Source organism: Cyprinus carpio, chromosome B20 (assembly GCF_018340385.1).
Source record: "Cyprinus carpio isolate SPL01 chromosome B20, ASM1834038v1, whole genome shotgun sequence".
NCBI classification, from domain to species: Eukaryota; Metazoa; Chordata; class Actinopteri; order Cypriniformes; family Cyprinidae; genus Cyprinus; species Cyprinus carpio.
Window position 1 is genome coordinate 641,119 of NC_056616.1, and position 15,569 is coordinate 656,687.

At 40.1% G+C, this 15,569-nt stretch overlaps 1 protein-coding gene and 1 long non-coding RNA gene across 3 annotated transcripts in view; both read right to left on the minus strand.

Annotated features, from left to right (window-relative positions):
• Positions 1-2,648: 2,648 nt before the first annotated feature.
• LOC109101601 (serine/threonine-protein kinase pim-1-like) lies at positions 2,649-4,505 on the minus strand. Its single transcript, XM_019114971.2, has 5 exons — positions 4,310-4,505; positions 3,999-4,147; positions 3,537-3,918; positions 3,290-3,466; positions 2,649-3,187 (listed from the first exon to the last, which is right to left on the minus strand). The coding sequence occupies exons 3-5, from the start codon at positions 3,877-3,879 to the stop codon at positions 3,093-3,095; spliced, it is 615 nt and encodes a 204-aa protein (XP_018970516.2). The 5' UTR covers positions 3,880-3,918; positions 3,999-4,147; positions 4,310-4,505; the 3' UTR covers positions 2,649-3,092.
• An 8,646-nt stretch (positions 4,506-13,151) lies between these two features.
• LOC109089133 overlaps positions 13,152-15,569 on the minus strand; it is a 3,715-nt gene continuing 1,297 nt past the window's right edge. The window contains exons 5-8 of one of the 2 annotated variants that reach the window (XR_006157479.1): positions 13,929-14,010; positions 13,791-13,850; positions 13,589-13,709; positions 13,152-13,514 (exon numbers count right to left, since the gene is read on the minus strand). This is a non-coding gene — a long non-coding RNA (uncharacterized LOC109089133). The remainder of the gene's footprint in view (positions 13,515-13,588; positions 13,710-13,790; positions 13,851-13,928; positions 14,011-15,569) is intronic. The other variant, XR_006157480.1, reaches the window with a different exon arrangement.

Sequence of the window (15,569 nt, forward strand, 5' to 3'; positions counted from 1 at the left end):
TGGGCTTTGGAAAATGTTTTTAGCAAATTTGATTAACTTTTTACTTTATTTTTGGCATTTTTCTCTTTTTAAGATCTTCTTTTTAAGAGAAACACATGCATTCAAAGCAAAGCAGTCAACTCACTCTAAAACACAGTTACAGTATCTTCTGGCATCACGGGGCCCCCTCAGCCCGGGGCCTTGGGCTTAAGCACAGGTAAACCCATCCATTAATGCAACCCAGATTACAACGAAATAAAACATTACTGCTCCATTGATAGTACTTGGGCTCCAAGCACCTCTTGTCTCACTTCTTGTTCTGTCAGTCCGTATAAACATACAGAAAAAGTTGTGAAATTTGGCACAGAGATAGAGCACATTCTGAATATTGGAGTCTCTAACTCAAACCCTCTAGCGCCACCAACTGTCAAAAATTGCACTCGTATTTATGGTAATAACATGACTGAACCTGTTGATCCTTAAGGGCTAGAAACAAAATGATTTTTTCCTCCGATTTCTTGGCTCAAGACGAGTAGAATAGTAGATTTTTTTTCCAGAACTCGTTCAGCTAAAAAAACGTAGAAATCAAGTTGATCAGTCTGTTTCAGAATAGCGTGTGAACTCATTTGTTGAAAAGCTTGCCAAAGAGGACATGAGGCTATGGCTGCATCTGAAAACTGAACAATGCTGTCTTCAGAGGACACATTCCAAGACAGGAAGACATCAAGACACGTCTGAATTCAGTGTTAGCTTCAGATCCTGTCTCCTGAGATGCCTTCATCTGGACGATTTTGAAGGCAGCGTAGATGTATCCTTTGCTGCCTTTGATATCCCACAATCCTGTGCGTTCAATCCTGTGACAGTTAACCCAAAAAATAAAGATGGCGTCTGAAAGTTGCAGTTGGTGCTCAGTTTGTGTGTAAATGTATGTTTTTGATCAACGGTTTCCACTTTTGATGTCATTTCTAGCTAGAAATTAATATTGCAGTAATGAAATATCCACTTAGTTATCACCAAAGCTCTCTATATTTAGCTGTAGATCATTGAACCATTACTCTGCCTCAGAAGCCTGTCCAAAATCAGTTTAATGAGGTGCCTTCGTGCAAAAACACTGCCTGCAAAGACATTGCCTGATACGGCAGCGAGGCAGCAAGTCAGCTGTTTTCGGCTGCAGCTCATATCTCCGCAATGCTTTAGTGTATTTAGACCACACCTGGTGTGTGTTATGATAACCATGACCTAAGGCTACCTGCACAGTTTCAGCACAGCACCACCTAGTGTTAAGGAGATATGAAAAATGGCTATTTTTGCTTATAACTTCCAATAACAAGACTGGACTCTTACATTCGGAGCAGCATGCCGAGTCGAATGGTACACAGTTTTCTATTTTCTTTTTTCAAAAGCTTGATTGTGTTTATGGGCTGCAGTATAACAAGTTCACACTTCCTTTAAAACAAACAAACAAACAAAAAACATTATTTTAGCATTTTTTATCTTTATTCTACACTGCTGTTTCCGTTCTCAGCAAAACGGTCTGCTGAGTTTCTGCTTTTATGGAGCCCCTCCCTCAGAAATACACAATGGTCTCAGATTGGTTAGCTGGCCCGGTGTGTTGTGATTCCCTAACCGTCTAGTGCACATCACGCCCCACACATCCAGTCTCGACGTGCAGTGTTACATGGGGGCGCCGATGTTGGTACTGGCCACTTTCTGCTGGTGTAACCTACCGATTTAGATTACAACGTGTACCAGCCCACGGCCAGCAACCGAAGCCTTTTGATGTCGTACGACTCCGAGACCCGGTCATATTATAGCAGTACAGTTTTGCGGTCAGGAATGGCTTTGAACTATTGCCCCCCCCCCCACATGACCTGGATTCCAGCCAGCACCAACCACAACCTCCTCAACCCTATACCTGATCTGCCAGTAAACCGTGACACGATCACAGCAGCGGGGACGGAAAACGCAATCCAGTCACTCAAGAACGGTAAGGCTGCAGGCCTGGATGAGATCCCGCCTGAACCACTCAAATCTGACCCTCACAGAACGCTGTTTTCATTTCACTGGACACGTCTTTCATCACCTGGCGAATCACTTTTATGGAAGACCTGCGAGCAGTCGTCCTCTGTGCCAAACTGCGCCGGTGGAATTAGGCTAAGCTAAATGACTAAATTATATAGATTATCAACATGAGAGAAAAGCATACAGGTTTGGAACGACATGAGGGTGAATAAAAGATGACAAAATGGTGTTTTGGTTCAGCTGTCCCTTTAATTTATTTTACTTTCTTAAACTGCATAGCAATATATCTTCTGTGTTGATAGAAGGTTGGTGTTTGAGTGAACCTCTTTCAGTAGCATTAACTCTTTTGACAGTGAATCCCTGTTAACCACTTCCTCTTCCCACAAACCTCGTGTCTGCTCAGATGGATGCACTTCATTGTGTGAAATTGTGTGTTATGAAATATTCTTCTAATCACACAGTAAAGAGAATATGAGTGAAATGCAATGAGAGACTCGTTCATCACTTTGTCTGCCTGCACTGAAATGATCACTGGTTTGATGAAAAATATGTTTATTCATTTTTAATACATTTATAAATTATTACAAAATAATACATGATTAGTTATGAGCAGCGTTCAGAAATATTATAAAAATAGCATTTTTTTTACATTTCCTACATTAATGTCACTAATAAAGCACCTATTAGTGACTTTATTTACTTTCTGAAATATTATAAAAAAATAGCATTTAATTTCTGAAATATTATTAAAAAATAGCTTATTTTTTTACATTTCTGACATTAATGTGACTAATAAGCCACCAATTAGTGACTACATTTACTTTCTGAAATATTATATAAAAGTAGTTTTTTTATATTCCTTACGTTAATAATTTGTGAAGCACTAATTAAGAGCATTGTGATTACATGCACTTCTGAATTTGTAATTGTAGAATTTCTTCTGATCTTCCTGATTTCTCCAGACAGCACGTTCTCGTGTTTCTCTGTGTTTGATCGATCAGAGACGAGTCCAGAGTCTCGCTGCATCTCCTGAGACTCCTGGAGACAGTAAACTCTGTCTGGTGCACATCGGGATCCCTGTCTTCTCCAGTCTAGGCCTTCATCCAGCGGTGCTCTTCCAGCTGCTGGAGCGTCAGCCGGTGAGCTGGATTACGGCTCAAGCAGTGGAAAATCAGGTCATGGCACGCTGGGGAGAGAGTTCAGAGAGAGCGCGGTTAGTCTCCGCACATCACACATGAACAGTAAACATCATCAGAACATCAGCGTGTGGAGCTGTTTGCGCGGTCACCTGTGGATAAGGTGGGATCCATCCGGACGTAGCCGTGCTGAATGGCATCAAAGCTTTCGAAGGGCAGATATCTGTGAATGATCTCGAAGAGCAGGACTGCCAGCGCCCAGACGTCTGCTGCTGCGGCGTGGAAGATGGACTGGCCGAGGACCTCAGGAGGGGTGTATGCGTCTGATCCTGGGAGACACACACAGTTTCAGTGCTTCTGTACGCGTCACCGTCAACAACACAACATCACGTGACTCACCCTGGTACTGGCTGCTGTCAAAGCCCTCGCTGCTGATCAGACGAGCGCAGCGGAAGTCGATGAGCTTGAGCTCCAGACTGTGGAGAGTCACCAGGATGTTCCTCGAGCGGATATCACCGTGATAAACTCCACGCTCATGGCAGTGTTTGACTGCTTGAAGCACCTGAAGCATGAACAAGCGTGCTTGTGCTTCACTAACGGGGCCGGAGAACAAGACGTAATCCTCCAAGGTCCGGCAGGGTTCAGGGTACTCCATGATGAGAGTGAAGCTGCTCTCGTCCTCCAGCCACTGGTGTAGCTCCGTGATGTTGGGGCACGAGGGAGCTTCTCCCAGCCGCAGCATCAGAGCCACTTCAGCAAGCACCGGTCTGGAGTGACCAGGCTGAGAAGAGACCAACACAACAACCGTCTTCAGCTACAGGTTATCAAACACCAAATATTCTTCAGGTTTAGCCAGCTTACAATGTCGAGGTAGCGGTCCGCTCTGCGCTTGGGGACACACTTCAGAGCAACCTTCACGTTGTCGCTGAATATGTGTGTCCCCTCATAGACCTTGCTGAAGTTCCCGGACGCGATCAGATGTCCCACTTCAAACAAAGACACGATGGATCCTAACAAACACACAGAAACAGAAGATGGACACGTTCAAGCAGAGCTGAAGAACCATCAGATCAAGAGTCCTGAAGACTTGCTTTAGTTTCTGCAGATCAATATAACAATAAACAGAATATAACAGAGCAGAAATAACATGATGCAAAGCAGCAATGACTCACCTTGAGGCAGCTGGATTTCTGGATCAGGCAACACTGTGTCCAGAGCTGTTTCTGACCCGATCGACACCGAACTGGACACTGGACTGACCACTGGACCGGACACTGGACCGGACACTGGACCGGACAGAACTGCATCGTGGGGCTGGATCTCGGAGGGAGCTTCTTCCTCAGGAGACGACTGGAGGTCCTGCTCCGGCAGAACGATCTGGTCTCTCCACATCCCCCTCTCCTCTATGAGGATGCACTACTCCCTCCTCACAACAGCAGAAGAACAGCTTCACCACACACTCACACGCTCTCCGGAAGAACACACACACTGCTCTCCTCTTCCTCACATCTGCTTTTCCAAAACCAATGAAGAGCAAACCATGAGAACGATCTCTGAGCACAGATCAGATGTGAACCAGCAGCTAAAGCTAGAAGCAGTAACAGATGTCTCCGTCAGGTTCTTATGAAGGACAGTAATCATGACTCACTGTGAGCGAGGCTGAGAGCGGATGGATCCGGACGAAGCGTTGGCTCTCTGATCTCCGGATCTTCACACACCTGACCCGGCAGACACAGCAGCTCCGGAGCGGCCCGATGGGACCCGGACAGCCGTCACCTCGGGGGTGGTCCAGATGAGCGTCCGTCTGTGCTGAGAGAGACGCAGCACTCTGTCTGGGACACAGCTTCTGGAGGAAGACACGCACCGCTTTCACCTTCTTCCCCTTTGTCTGGATAAACAAGACATCGGTCAAAGAAGGTTTGAGCACTGAGAGAAGCACAATAGCACTACAGAGATGCCTGCTGGTGGTGTCCATCTCACCTGCTGAGCGGTGCTTCATTTCTTCGTTCAGATCGATTCTCTCGAAGCTCGATTCTCTCAAAGCCCAGGCCGCTCGAGCCACAGGCACACGCTCAGATTCTCTGCGCTCAGCTGTTGTAGACATCCTCTGATTATACTGATGACACAATGTGTGTAAACTGTGAATAGTCTGAAAAGACAGTGTGTGTAAATCTCGTGAATCTGAAGAGTTCAGGTCAGTGATCGAAACACTCGCTCAACCAGATCCGCGTCTGCCGTTAGAATCCTGAGCAGGGCTTTATATAGCCGCGGCGCTGTGACGTCACACTCGAGCCGCTCGCGCGCTTTTTTTCTTTTCTTTTTTTCTTCTTTCTTTTGGAACAGCGCGCATTTAATTTCCGCGTTGTTTTGAGGTTGTTTTGAAAATAACAATACTAATATCATTCAAAAACAAGAGTGTCAGTAGTTTATATTACTGTAGGTGTTATTATCTGGAATATGAATGTGTTTCTTAAACCCCTTAGCCGTCAAAGATCGCTGACGGCCCCAGATTATTATTGTTTCACTTTCACAGCACGTTAAACATCACTCTCTTACTTGATCTGGAGAAACTGTGCATCAGATGAAAGTTTAAAGACTCTAGCCTTCGATATTTGACCACTGTTTTGATAAAAACATTGTTGCAGTGACAGTTATTTATTAATTATGTCCTGAGAGTGCAAAATAATAAATCCGTATTATGCCAAATTTTGAATAGAAATTCACCACTCATTCATATTCAGTCACGTCAGCAGTGGTTTATTTGTGTTCACGAAGGCTGCATTTACACTGCAGGTCTTGATGCCCAAATCCGATTTTCTGACTATATCCGATTTTTTTGACGACCTGCTTACATCATCTTTTAAAAGTGACCCGTATCCGATTTTTGCATTTACACTATACACTGCTGAAACCTACCAAATGTAGATGTTCTGACCCGGAAAAGGAAGTAAAACAGCCACGAAATTCCAATGGTGCAGAGAATGCAAATAAAATTATACAGTGTTTTTGCTTTCCACACATATTTTGAAAAGTCAACAAAAAAAAAAAAATCAAACAAAAACATCTCGTACGGCGGAGAAAAAAGCGCTTAAAAACCATGCACTCCCCATATCTCGTGAAATGTCTTCAAACAACGACGGATTTACATCTCGTTACAACCCTGCATTTTTTTTGCGGAGCTTGTCCTCTTGCGCCACCAAAGACCTTAAAACACCACATCCGCGTGCTCCCACTGTTGTGTACTGCTGGCCTCCCCATATCAAAAGCAAATGAATTGCGCTATTCGCATAGAGGTGAAATGTCTTTGCGTAACACAGTTGGATCCATATTTCTGTAACAACGTGCCGGGGCGAGATTATTGCCAAGCATGTACTCCTCTCGCAAAGAAGGATGTAACTTAAGAGCCTGTAACCTGCCCTTTCCAAAAACAAGCAGATGGCGCTGCGTCATCAAGTTGCTAGCCCCTGAGCCTTAAACACCTGTTGACCTTTCAAATACCCCACAGACCAATGGGGACGGTCAGCCTTATATCACAAACCATTTAGATGTTACAAGCGACCTTAGTTCCCACACAACATGATTGATTAGTTCAAAAAATCAGCGTGACATGGTAAAAATTTAATAGCGTGTCTTTCTCGCTATAGAAACGGTATTGTGATCCATAACACTCTTTATTACCTCTGGTGAGGACAGGATTTACCTACATGTTTCGGTGCACTGGCCAGCTCCTGAGGTTAATTAAATCGGTAGCAGTGGGGGCTTCTTAGGTACCCAAGTGGTCATTAATGATTCGGAACACTTTTAAGACATCGCATTACAATATCTAAAAACTTGATTAACACGGTGCAGACATTGTGTATCTAAATGTAATTTGGCCCAATATTTATCTTTTGGGTCACTATGCTGGTGACGGGACAGCCAAAAGTGTTCAGCGGTGATCCGCTTAAGAATTAAGCCGATTTGCATATGCTACCCAGTCTTCATAATGAATGATTAGAAACTAATCTTTGATACATCGATGACTGTGCAGATGTTTTTTTGACTTGACCACAAAAATAATTTAACATTACAGCTTAACCATGTGACATTTCCAAAGGGTATGAGAGTCAAACAAAACACTGAAAAGAGAGAAAACAAAACCGGGCGCAATCTACAGCCTCTGGATTCTTGAATAAAAACAACCTGAATCTCATAGCCTCCATGCTTTGTTTACCCAATTCAAATTGCAAACAAATATTCTCTGATTATATTACTCGACAATTAAAAGTGGGTGTGGTAGAGCTTCATTGTGCACCTTTCCTACGCTGTGCTCTCACCCCAAAATGATCTGACAGTCGTCTCCTACTGTCTTTTCTGCCCGTTGGATGTTGGTGCACCCCGGGTGACGGACAGAAGTGGGCCACTGAGGGTGTGTAAATAGGTGGTGTTTCAGATACTACAGTAGAGGGGGAACGAGTAGCGTAAATTGACATGGGTCATGTAAACGTCACAACACGTCGGGAAAATTCACGACGTGGACAAGCGTGTGCACTGTGTGTGTGCATGCATGTCATTGTGAGAGAAAGATCCAATATCGGAGATATATTGAGGAACATTCTACTGATGTCCTACTTCATATTTCTTGCACGACAGAATACAGTCAAATTTTCGTTCCCTTTCACCTGACTTACAAGATCTGATGATAAATAAGCTCTCCAGCGACGCGCCCTGTATGTGTGTTGGCCGAGCTTCGTGCACGGCTGTGTCTGCACACAGACTCCTGATTCCGTCCTTCGCATTGTCAATCTTAGATGAGTCCCATGACAAGACAACGGCACATCCCCTGTCACATGCTTTTCATGTACACTTTCCGCATTGATATCTGACCACAACAACCAGCAACACAGAGGGAAACACCCTCGCTGTATCCCCACGACATATCCAAACAATAAAACACGCGCGATTTCGCGATAGTAAAGCTTGGTTATGCGTCGTACGGATTTTCTGAGATTTTCGTGGGGCATATTTTATAGAAAAAATATACAAATGAAGAATGTAAAATCTGAAACACTGCTAACTTGTGCGCAGCGTTACGATGTAAAAGGCTATAAATAGCATATTTTTACAACAGTAAACGACCAAATTCCACTTGTGCTCGCAAAAGGAAGTTATTAACAAACACTCGATCGGGGTTTAAAGTGAGGTTTTGAGTAAAAGTGTACTAATAATTTCATAAATAGTCTGATATAGCTTGATGCTAACGTATAGCTCTAATGCTGCTAGATAACAGGTGCGGTTCTTCTTCATAATGCATTTTTTCATAATAATTCACGTAAGGTCGTAAGAAAATGTTTTGGTTGTATATTTTTTATAGTAAGGCTTTTAATAAAAGTGGGGCAAATGAATACTGGAACTGAAAGATTTGTGTCTTTGTAGACCTTAAAAATACCACAACAAAGGCTAATAATGGCGGAATAAAAAACAATAAGAATAATGATAAAACAGAAATTGCCGGTGATAATTGTTTAAACTGTCCCATACCCTGGCGGTTAGTGGTGTGAAAGGATCGTTTCGTGAGAACAATAGAATCATGAATGGAAGGATCGTTCAGAGCCAAATAAACATGAGAAAGCATAAATGAGAGCTTTACATGTGAGTTTTACAGAAGATGACAGGGGGTCATAAATCAATCCGATTAGCCTTCTATAAAAACACACGACATGGCCTTAGAAAATATTTCATAAAATTCACACAGTTTTTAAACAGATTATATTTATGAAATTTTCAAAATGATAGCATTGGTAGACTTGTGGCTTTAAGCTACACTATGTTTTCTAAACACATATCCTACATCAACAATTTTTTAAATACATTTAAAAAATATGTTTTTTTCATATTTCTATTTTTGTTTTTATGTTTGAGTTTATATATCTTTATTATCATAACAGTCTGAGTAATTCTGATTCCTGAACAGTAAAACTTTGAAGTGTCAGCTTTGTGAACATATGGTTGATTATGTATCTAATCAGAAAGAATCATGAGCAGAAACCTTTTTATTTTGGGTATGTCATTTCTGTCTCTATGCTGAAAATGGGGGTTGACTAGTAAGGGGTAAACACGTCGCATGTACGTCCTTACGTAAACACTAACGTTAGTCAGAGATCTAAGAGAGAATTAACGGTGACTTTTGGAGAAAAGATGCGGCTTTACCGAAGCGCTTCTTACAAAACACGCGACTAATTAACTTACTTCATTATATTATAAGATTATATTAAATTAAATAATTAAAATAAAAAATAAAATTAAATATATCACACAGGATACACAGATTTGACGTTTCTTCAGCACCAAATAACAATGGCTTCGACATAATCTCGAGTTTTTAAAATATATAATTTATTCACAGATATTAAGAAAGAATAATCAATAATCAAGAAACAATTAGCCTAGTAAATTTCATGTAAACTTCATGATTAACACCATTTTCTCATCAATTAGGCATATCCGGTCTTTCAAATATATATATATTCACACTAATTCTACCAGAAACGTACATTTCCACTTGTACAAATCTTGGGTCAAAAAATATCTAATTCTTAAATCTGAACGTTGAGTCATATGGATGATGTTTTAATTTATATGAAACACATATCGTGCCATCTCAGCATGTTTTTATGATCGAAATAAATACATTTTTATACGTGTTTCACCCTAAAATCTCAGGCCCTGTCACAGACACATATGTATATGTTAGAATAGTTACCTAATGAATTAATATTAGACTACGGTCAAGTTCAGCCAAGGACATGTAATTCATTAGAATATGACTGACAAATTAATAAACTAATTTCATTTTATTTAAAAATAAAAACATGTTTCATTTAACAATTTATAAAAGTTCAATTTAACAATAACAGGACCAGATACAATAAAAATAAACAACTAGAACTGCACAGTGGCACAAACTCAGACAGGAGTGAAAACAATATCCCTGTGTTGTGCTACGCGTACACGGGTGTAATAAATATAAATTCATAATATACAAAGTATATTTTACTATGATACAGCAAACGTATAGACATTTAACTGAATAGCACAAAGTAAAGTAACTGTGGTACCACATAATATTACGGCTCAGTAATAACAGCATTATTACTTAGGAAATGACATGCTAATAACAGAAACTGCATGTAATTAGGTAATATCTACATTATTACCTAATTACATGCAGTTTCTGTTATTAGAAACTGCATGTATTGCATATATCATACAGATATTCCATGGTAATATCTGTATGAATTGGAATAATTACAGTCTTCATTATATAAAGCTTATATAGATGACAATTACATCTATTTATGAAGAGTTTATTTGCAAAAACATAACTCTGTATGTAATCATGTTTTTATTGTTAGTTAGCTGTAATTATTATGTAACAATCAAGGAATTTCAGTAACTTTTTTAGACATGTTTTGGATTTTTTAAAATCATTATTTTCTGGGATGTTTAACCGTGACAGGGCCTGACCCTTTAGCTCGTCCTCCTCATAAAACCATACATTCAATCACAGAACTCACCCTTGATCAGTGTCAGCGTCACCTCAGTCAAATGATGTCACTTCCTCTGATAGTACCTAGGATAGCAAAGTCCACTAAAGGAGGTAGAGCTTTTTCGCATTTGGGTCCCAAACTCTGGAATAGCCTTCCTGATAATGTTCGGGGTTCAGACACACTCTCTCTGTTTGAATCTAGATTAAAAACACATCTCTTTGACCAAGCATTCAAATAATGCATCTCATAATTTTGGACTGCAGTTATATCTGATCAAATACACATTATTATTCTTTAGCTTGGGTTAAACTAATTAATTTTACTTGGCTTGAACGTCTTTTATTGATTTTTCTGAACATTTCTGCCATAAGCACACTACTAAATATTGTAGAAACTTAATTTTCTGTAAAGTTGCTTTGCAATGATTTGTATCGTAAAAAGCGCTATACAAATAAACTTGAATTGAAACTTAAATTGAATACCTTTAAAGGCGCATTACACACATTTCATGTTGAGTTTGATGTGACAGGACCAAAAACATGGGGACAGTTGTAAAATAGAATTTATTTGTAGAATTATGTATAATTTCATGTTTTTAATCAGTTGACGTGAATGATAACAATTTAAACTTGTTATTGATGGAGTTTTTTTTTCTAAATAACAGTTTTTAGCTGTAGCTGTAAGTCCAATTTGGCTGGGGACAAGAACAAGAACAGGATTTGTAATTTTCAAAAGTGTTTTTAATAAATGAAAAAATATCTAAGAACCTAATGAATGACATTCCGTTTGCATTATTTTTCTTACTCGGTGGACAATTTTATGTTTCCCCAGGAAACATTACTAAATATCTTATATAATTTTTATATATAGAAAACGCATCTTGACTTCAGAATTTTTAGATATTTGTACTTGAAATAATACAAAAATACTTTTTGCAGCATGAATGAATGAATCACTTACACTTTAAAAAGGAGGAGGAGAGAGTAAGAAACTCTGGGTTTACTAGAGAAAACCTGAACCTAAATCAGGTTAGGTTCACAGACTTATTTACCACAGTAACTGACTCCAAATACAAGCTACTACTCTTTCAGAAACGGGCTTGACTTTCTCTGCTTTCAAACCTCCCATCCTGAAACAGTAAACCCAGAGTTTCCCTCAGTTCAGAGTTTTCACACTTTCTGAAACGGGCCTCTGGTGTTGGACTTGACTACAGCCCTGAGACGCCTGTAATGCTTTGAGCACATTAGGATGGTACACACTGCTTCAGAGAAGTCACACCTACTGCTCAGAAGATATGATTTTTTTCCACCATGTACAACTTCTGAATAGTTACACCAAAAAAATCACGAGACTGGTCTCTTTAGATTCGGTGCAACAGTAGTTGAGTGATGCCCAGTGGGCCATTATGAATTCTGATGCACACTGCTATATTTTATGAATGCTTTGCTTTCATGTCATCACCCCAGTGCCCTGAGGGTACCTAAGACAGAGGTGTCCAAACTCGGTGCTGGAGGGCCGGTGTCCCGCAGAGTTTAGCTCCAGCTTGCCTCATCTGCCTGGAGCAGGCCTAGTAAGACCCTGGTTAGCTGGTTCAGTTGTGTTTAATTGGGGCTGGGGCTGAACTCTACAGGAGCAGGACTGGACACCCTGGCCAAGAGGTCTGGGGCTAACATCACCTAAGCATGTAAATATATGCTTCTAAAAATTTGATCTAAAAATGTATTTAGATCCTGGTTCCTGCTGTGGAAACACACGGAGTACCACTACAAAGTCCCTAGTTCCTGGGTAACGTTCCAGCGGTGGAAACGCAGCTATAGAGCATATATACAGGTCTGTATCTGGTGTGCATAAGAGTTAAAGCCCCGGGTCCTCTGAAGCCCCAGTCACACTCCATCCATATTAAACATAGGCTGCAGTACTTTTTCTGCTACACCATTTCTTTATCTTTTATTTAACTGTTAAACAACCAACCCATTATTATTTTTTTAATAGTTTTATTTGGCAACCAGTTAACAGGCCACCTTAGACAGAAGTGTGCTATTAGATAATTATCTTGTGTGTGTGTGTGTATATATATATATATATATACACACACACACACACACACACACACACACACACACATTTCATATGCCTTGGTTCTCAAGAATTTGTGGTTTCGCTTTATTTTATAACAGTTATACTATGACTATACTGTACTGACACTCTAATGAGAGTTAGTATACAGGTAGACTGCTAGGGTTAGGGTTAGAATAAGTTGACATGTATTTGAAAAGTTACTTACAGTCAGTAGATTATCTGTTGGGAGACTATCACTATAAAGAGTTAGCAGATATTAATCAGACAGCCTACTAATACTCTACTGAGAGTCTGTTAGTGCAAAGTTACTTATTGTCAACAGAATGTTCAAAAAGGACCATCAAAATAAAATGTTACCGAATTTGTTTTCACAAACAAGGCTGTCCAACAGTGTGATACAGATGAACTGCAAAAACACAAGGGAGTTTGTGAACCAAGATTTATTGAAATATACAAAATGCTTAATTTGTTTTTTTACAATTTAAAACCGTCAGAGTAAAATGAAAGTAGCAATGAGAACAGAAAGCTGTGTGTGTCAGTGCCTCACCTACAGAAAGTGGCAGTGTTTGAATATCATCTGCGTGAGGAGCGAGCCTCCAGGATCTGCACCAGCAGTCTGTTCTTCAGACTGTACCGCTTGCTGCTGTAATTCTGCTGCAGGACGGCGTCGAGTCGCAGGCGAAGGCTGTGTAGACACGGCAAAGAGCTGCAGTCCGGCACGTTCAGCAGCGTGTGGAAGAAGTCCTGCCACAGATCAGCATGAACGTTCCTGACAGACAGAGAACCAACGTTACAGTCACCTCAGAACTAGTCAGCACATGAGCCAGCATGCTTTCATGTTACCTTCTGAAAACTCCATTGGTTCTCCAAACACCACCTTCCTGTTTCACTTGCATGTGGGTCCCAAACATCATACAGTGGTGCTCTCATCCGTCACAGACTCTGCGCTGACTGGAGTGTCCTACTAAAGACAAACAATGTCAAAGAGACAAATATGAGTGTGTTTACTGGCCTCTATGACTCTAGAGCTGCGAACAGTGCTTACATTGGCTTTGGACACCGGCATCTCCACCTCTGCAGCGCTTCGCTTCTGTCCTGGCCAGAACTGAAGGACAGGTGGAGAGAACACGGTCAGAGCGCTGAGTCTTACAGAGAGCATTCACATCCCTGCAAGATGTCTCACCCTCCGTTCTCCTGCTCATCTCTGTGCTGGTGAATCATGAATGGAGTCGTGCTGGCAGCTTTAACACATGAGGGGGTGCTGCCTGAACAACACATCACAATCACTGCATTATAACCAGCAGAACACATTTAGTTGCTCCAGCGGGAAAAAGGTTGCCTGGTCACACTCTGGAGTCCTGCCTGGACCATACTTATTAAAAATTTATTAGCCACAGCAAAATTGTTTATTCATTGAGGAATAAAGTTGTGGTGTGTTCAGAGATGCAAACAGCTAAGGGGGAAAAAAGCTGCACACAAGATCAGTAATCTTAAGATATGACAAGAGTCAAGACAGTCTTTCAGGCTTCTGTGCTTAAATATGCTATGTGTAAAATGATGTAAATCCTCATTAGGAAACAACACAAATGAGGTAATCTTGTAGAAAGAAAAAAATTAATGTAGAAAAAAAGGCTGTTAAAACATTTTTTTTTTTTTTTGCTGCTACTATGGGCTCAGTGCTAAAAACCTTTTCTACAGATAACCAAATTACAAGCAATAGCAGAAAATAAATACAATATAACAAAAGACACAAATTAAATAAACAGTGCTTTTCAGGTTTTTTAGGTAGATCTAAAAGACACCTGCAGGTACAGAAATGCAAAATAACACTGCATAGTCTTCACTGTATATATTAAATATAGATTATTTTCTTTGACAGAAGTTTTCAGTAAAGCTGTTTTAAAAAATCAGCAAAACAATCCAAATTGAAAACAAAAAAATGGAAAAAACAAATGCCCAAAAATGACAAAAATTGGTTTGATCAGGACTGCCAAACTATTCACAAAAAACTGAGAACACTGTCAAATCAGAAACACACATTTTGATAATCTGTTGCAAATTTTATCTTTTACACCTTCCCAGTTGTTCCTTTGATACACTTCTGAACCTAAAAAGAGGTCTAAAAACTTAAAACCATCTTCACATTTCCAGGAATAACAGGTAAAGGCATTGTTGCTTTATCATTACACCAAAATGCTTCTGTTTTACTCCAGTTCAGTTTTGCAGATGATGCTTTCTCATATAAAGAGATACTGTAATTAACAATATCAATATCTCTTTGATCTTTCACAATCATCGGCAGCACTGCGTTCATCATACCAAATAATTTTGAATAATTTTGAGAACTCTATATTTTAGAATTTAGACCTTTAGAAAACACCCAAAATTATACCATTTTAGTAGCAAAACTCAGAACATATAAGTTTGTATATAAAAATAACAGTAGTGCTAAATAAAAATATTATATCAGAAACAAATATGGGAAAAAATAAAATAAATTATAATAATTATTAAAAACTTAATTTAAAAAATTCACACACACTCACTGGCCACTTTAATAGGTACACCTTGCTAGTACCGGGTTGGACCCCCTTTTGCATTAATTCTTCATGGCATAGATTCAACAAGGTGTTGGAAACATTGCTCAGAGATTCTGGTCCATATTGACATGATAGCATCACACAGCTGCTGCAGATTTGTCGGCTGCACATCCATGATGCGAATCTCCCGTTCCAGCACATCCCAGAGCTGCTCTATTGATTGAGATCTGGTGACTGCGGAGGCCATCTGAGTAAAGTGAACTCATTGTCATGTTCAAGAAACC

What these genes read in the sequence shown, in the direction of transcription:
- LOC109101601 (XM_019114971.2), bottom strand. Translation starts at nt 3,879, where the DNA reads ATGCTGCGGCTGGGAGAAGCTCCCTCGTGCCCCAACATCACGGAGCTA. An exon ending in TGACAGCAGCCAGTACCAGG is followed by an intron (nt 3,467 to 3,536) that starts GTGAGTCACGTG and finishes TGTGTCTCCCAG; the next exon opens with GATCAGACGCATACACCCCT. An exon ending in GGATCCCACCTTATCCACAG is followed by an intron (nt 3,188 to 3,289) that starts GTGACCGCGCAA and finishes CTCTCTCCCCAG; the next exon opens with CGTGCCATGACCTGATTTTC.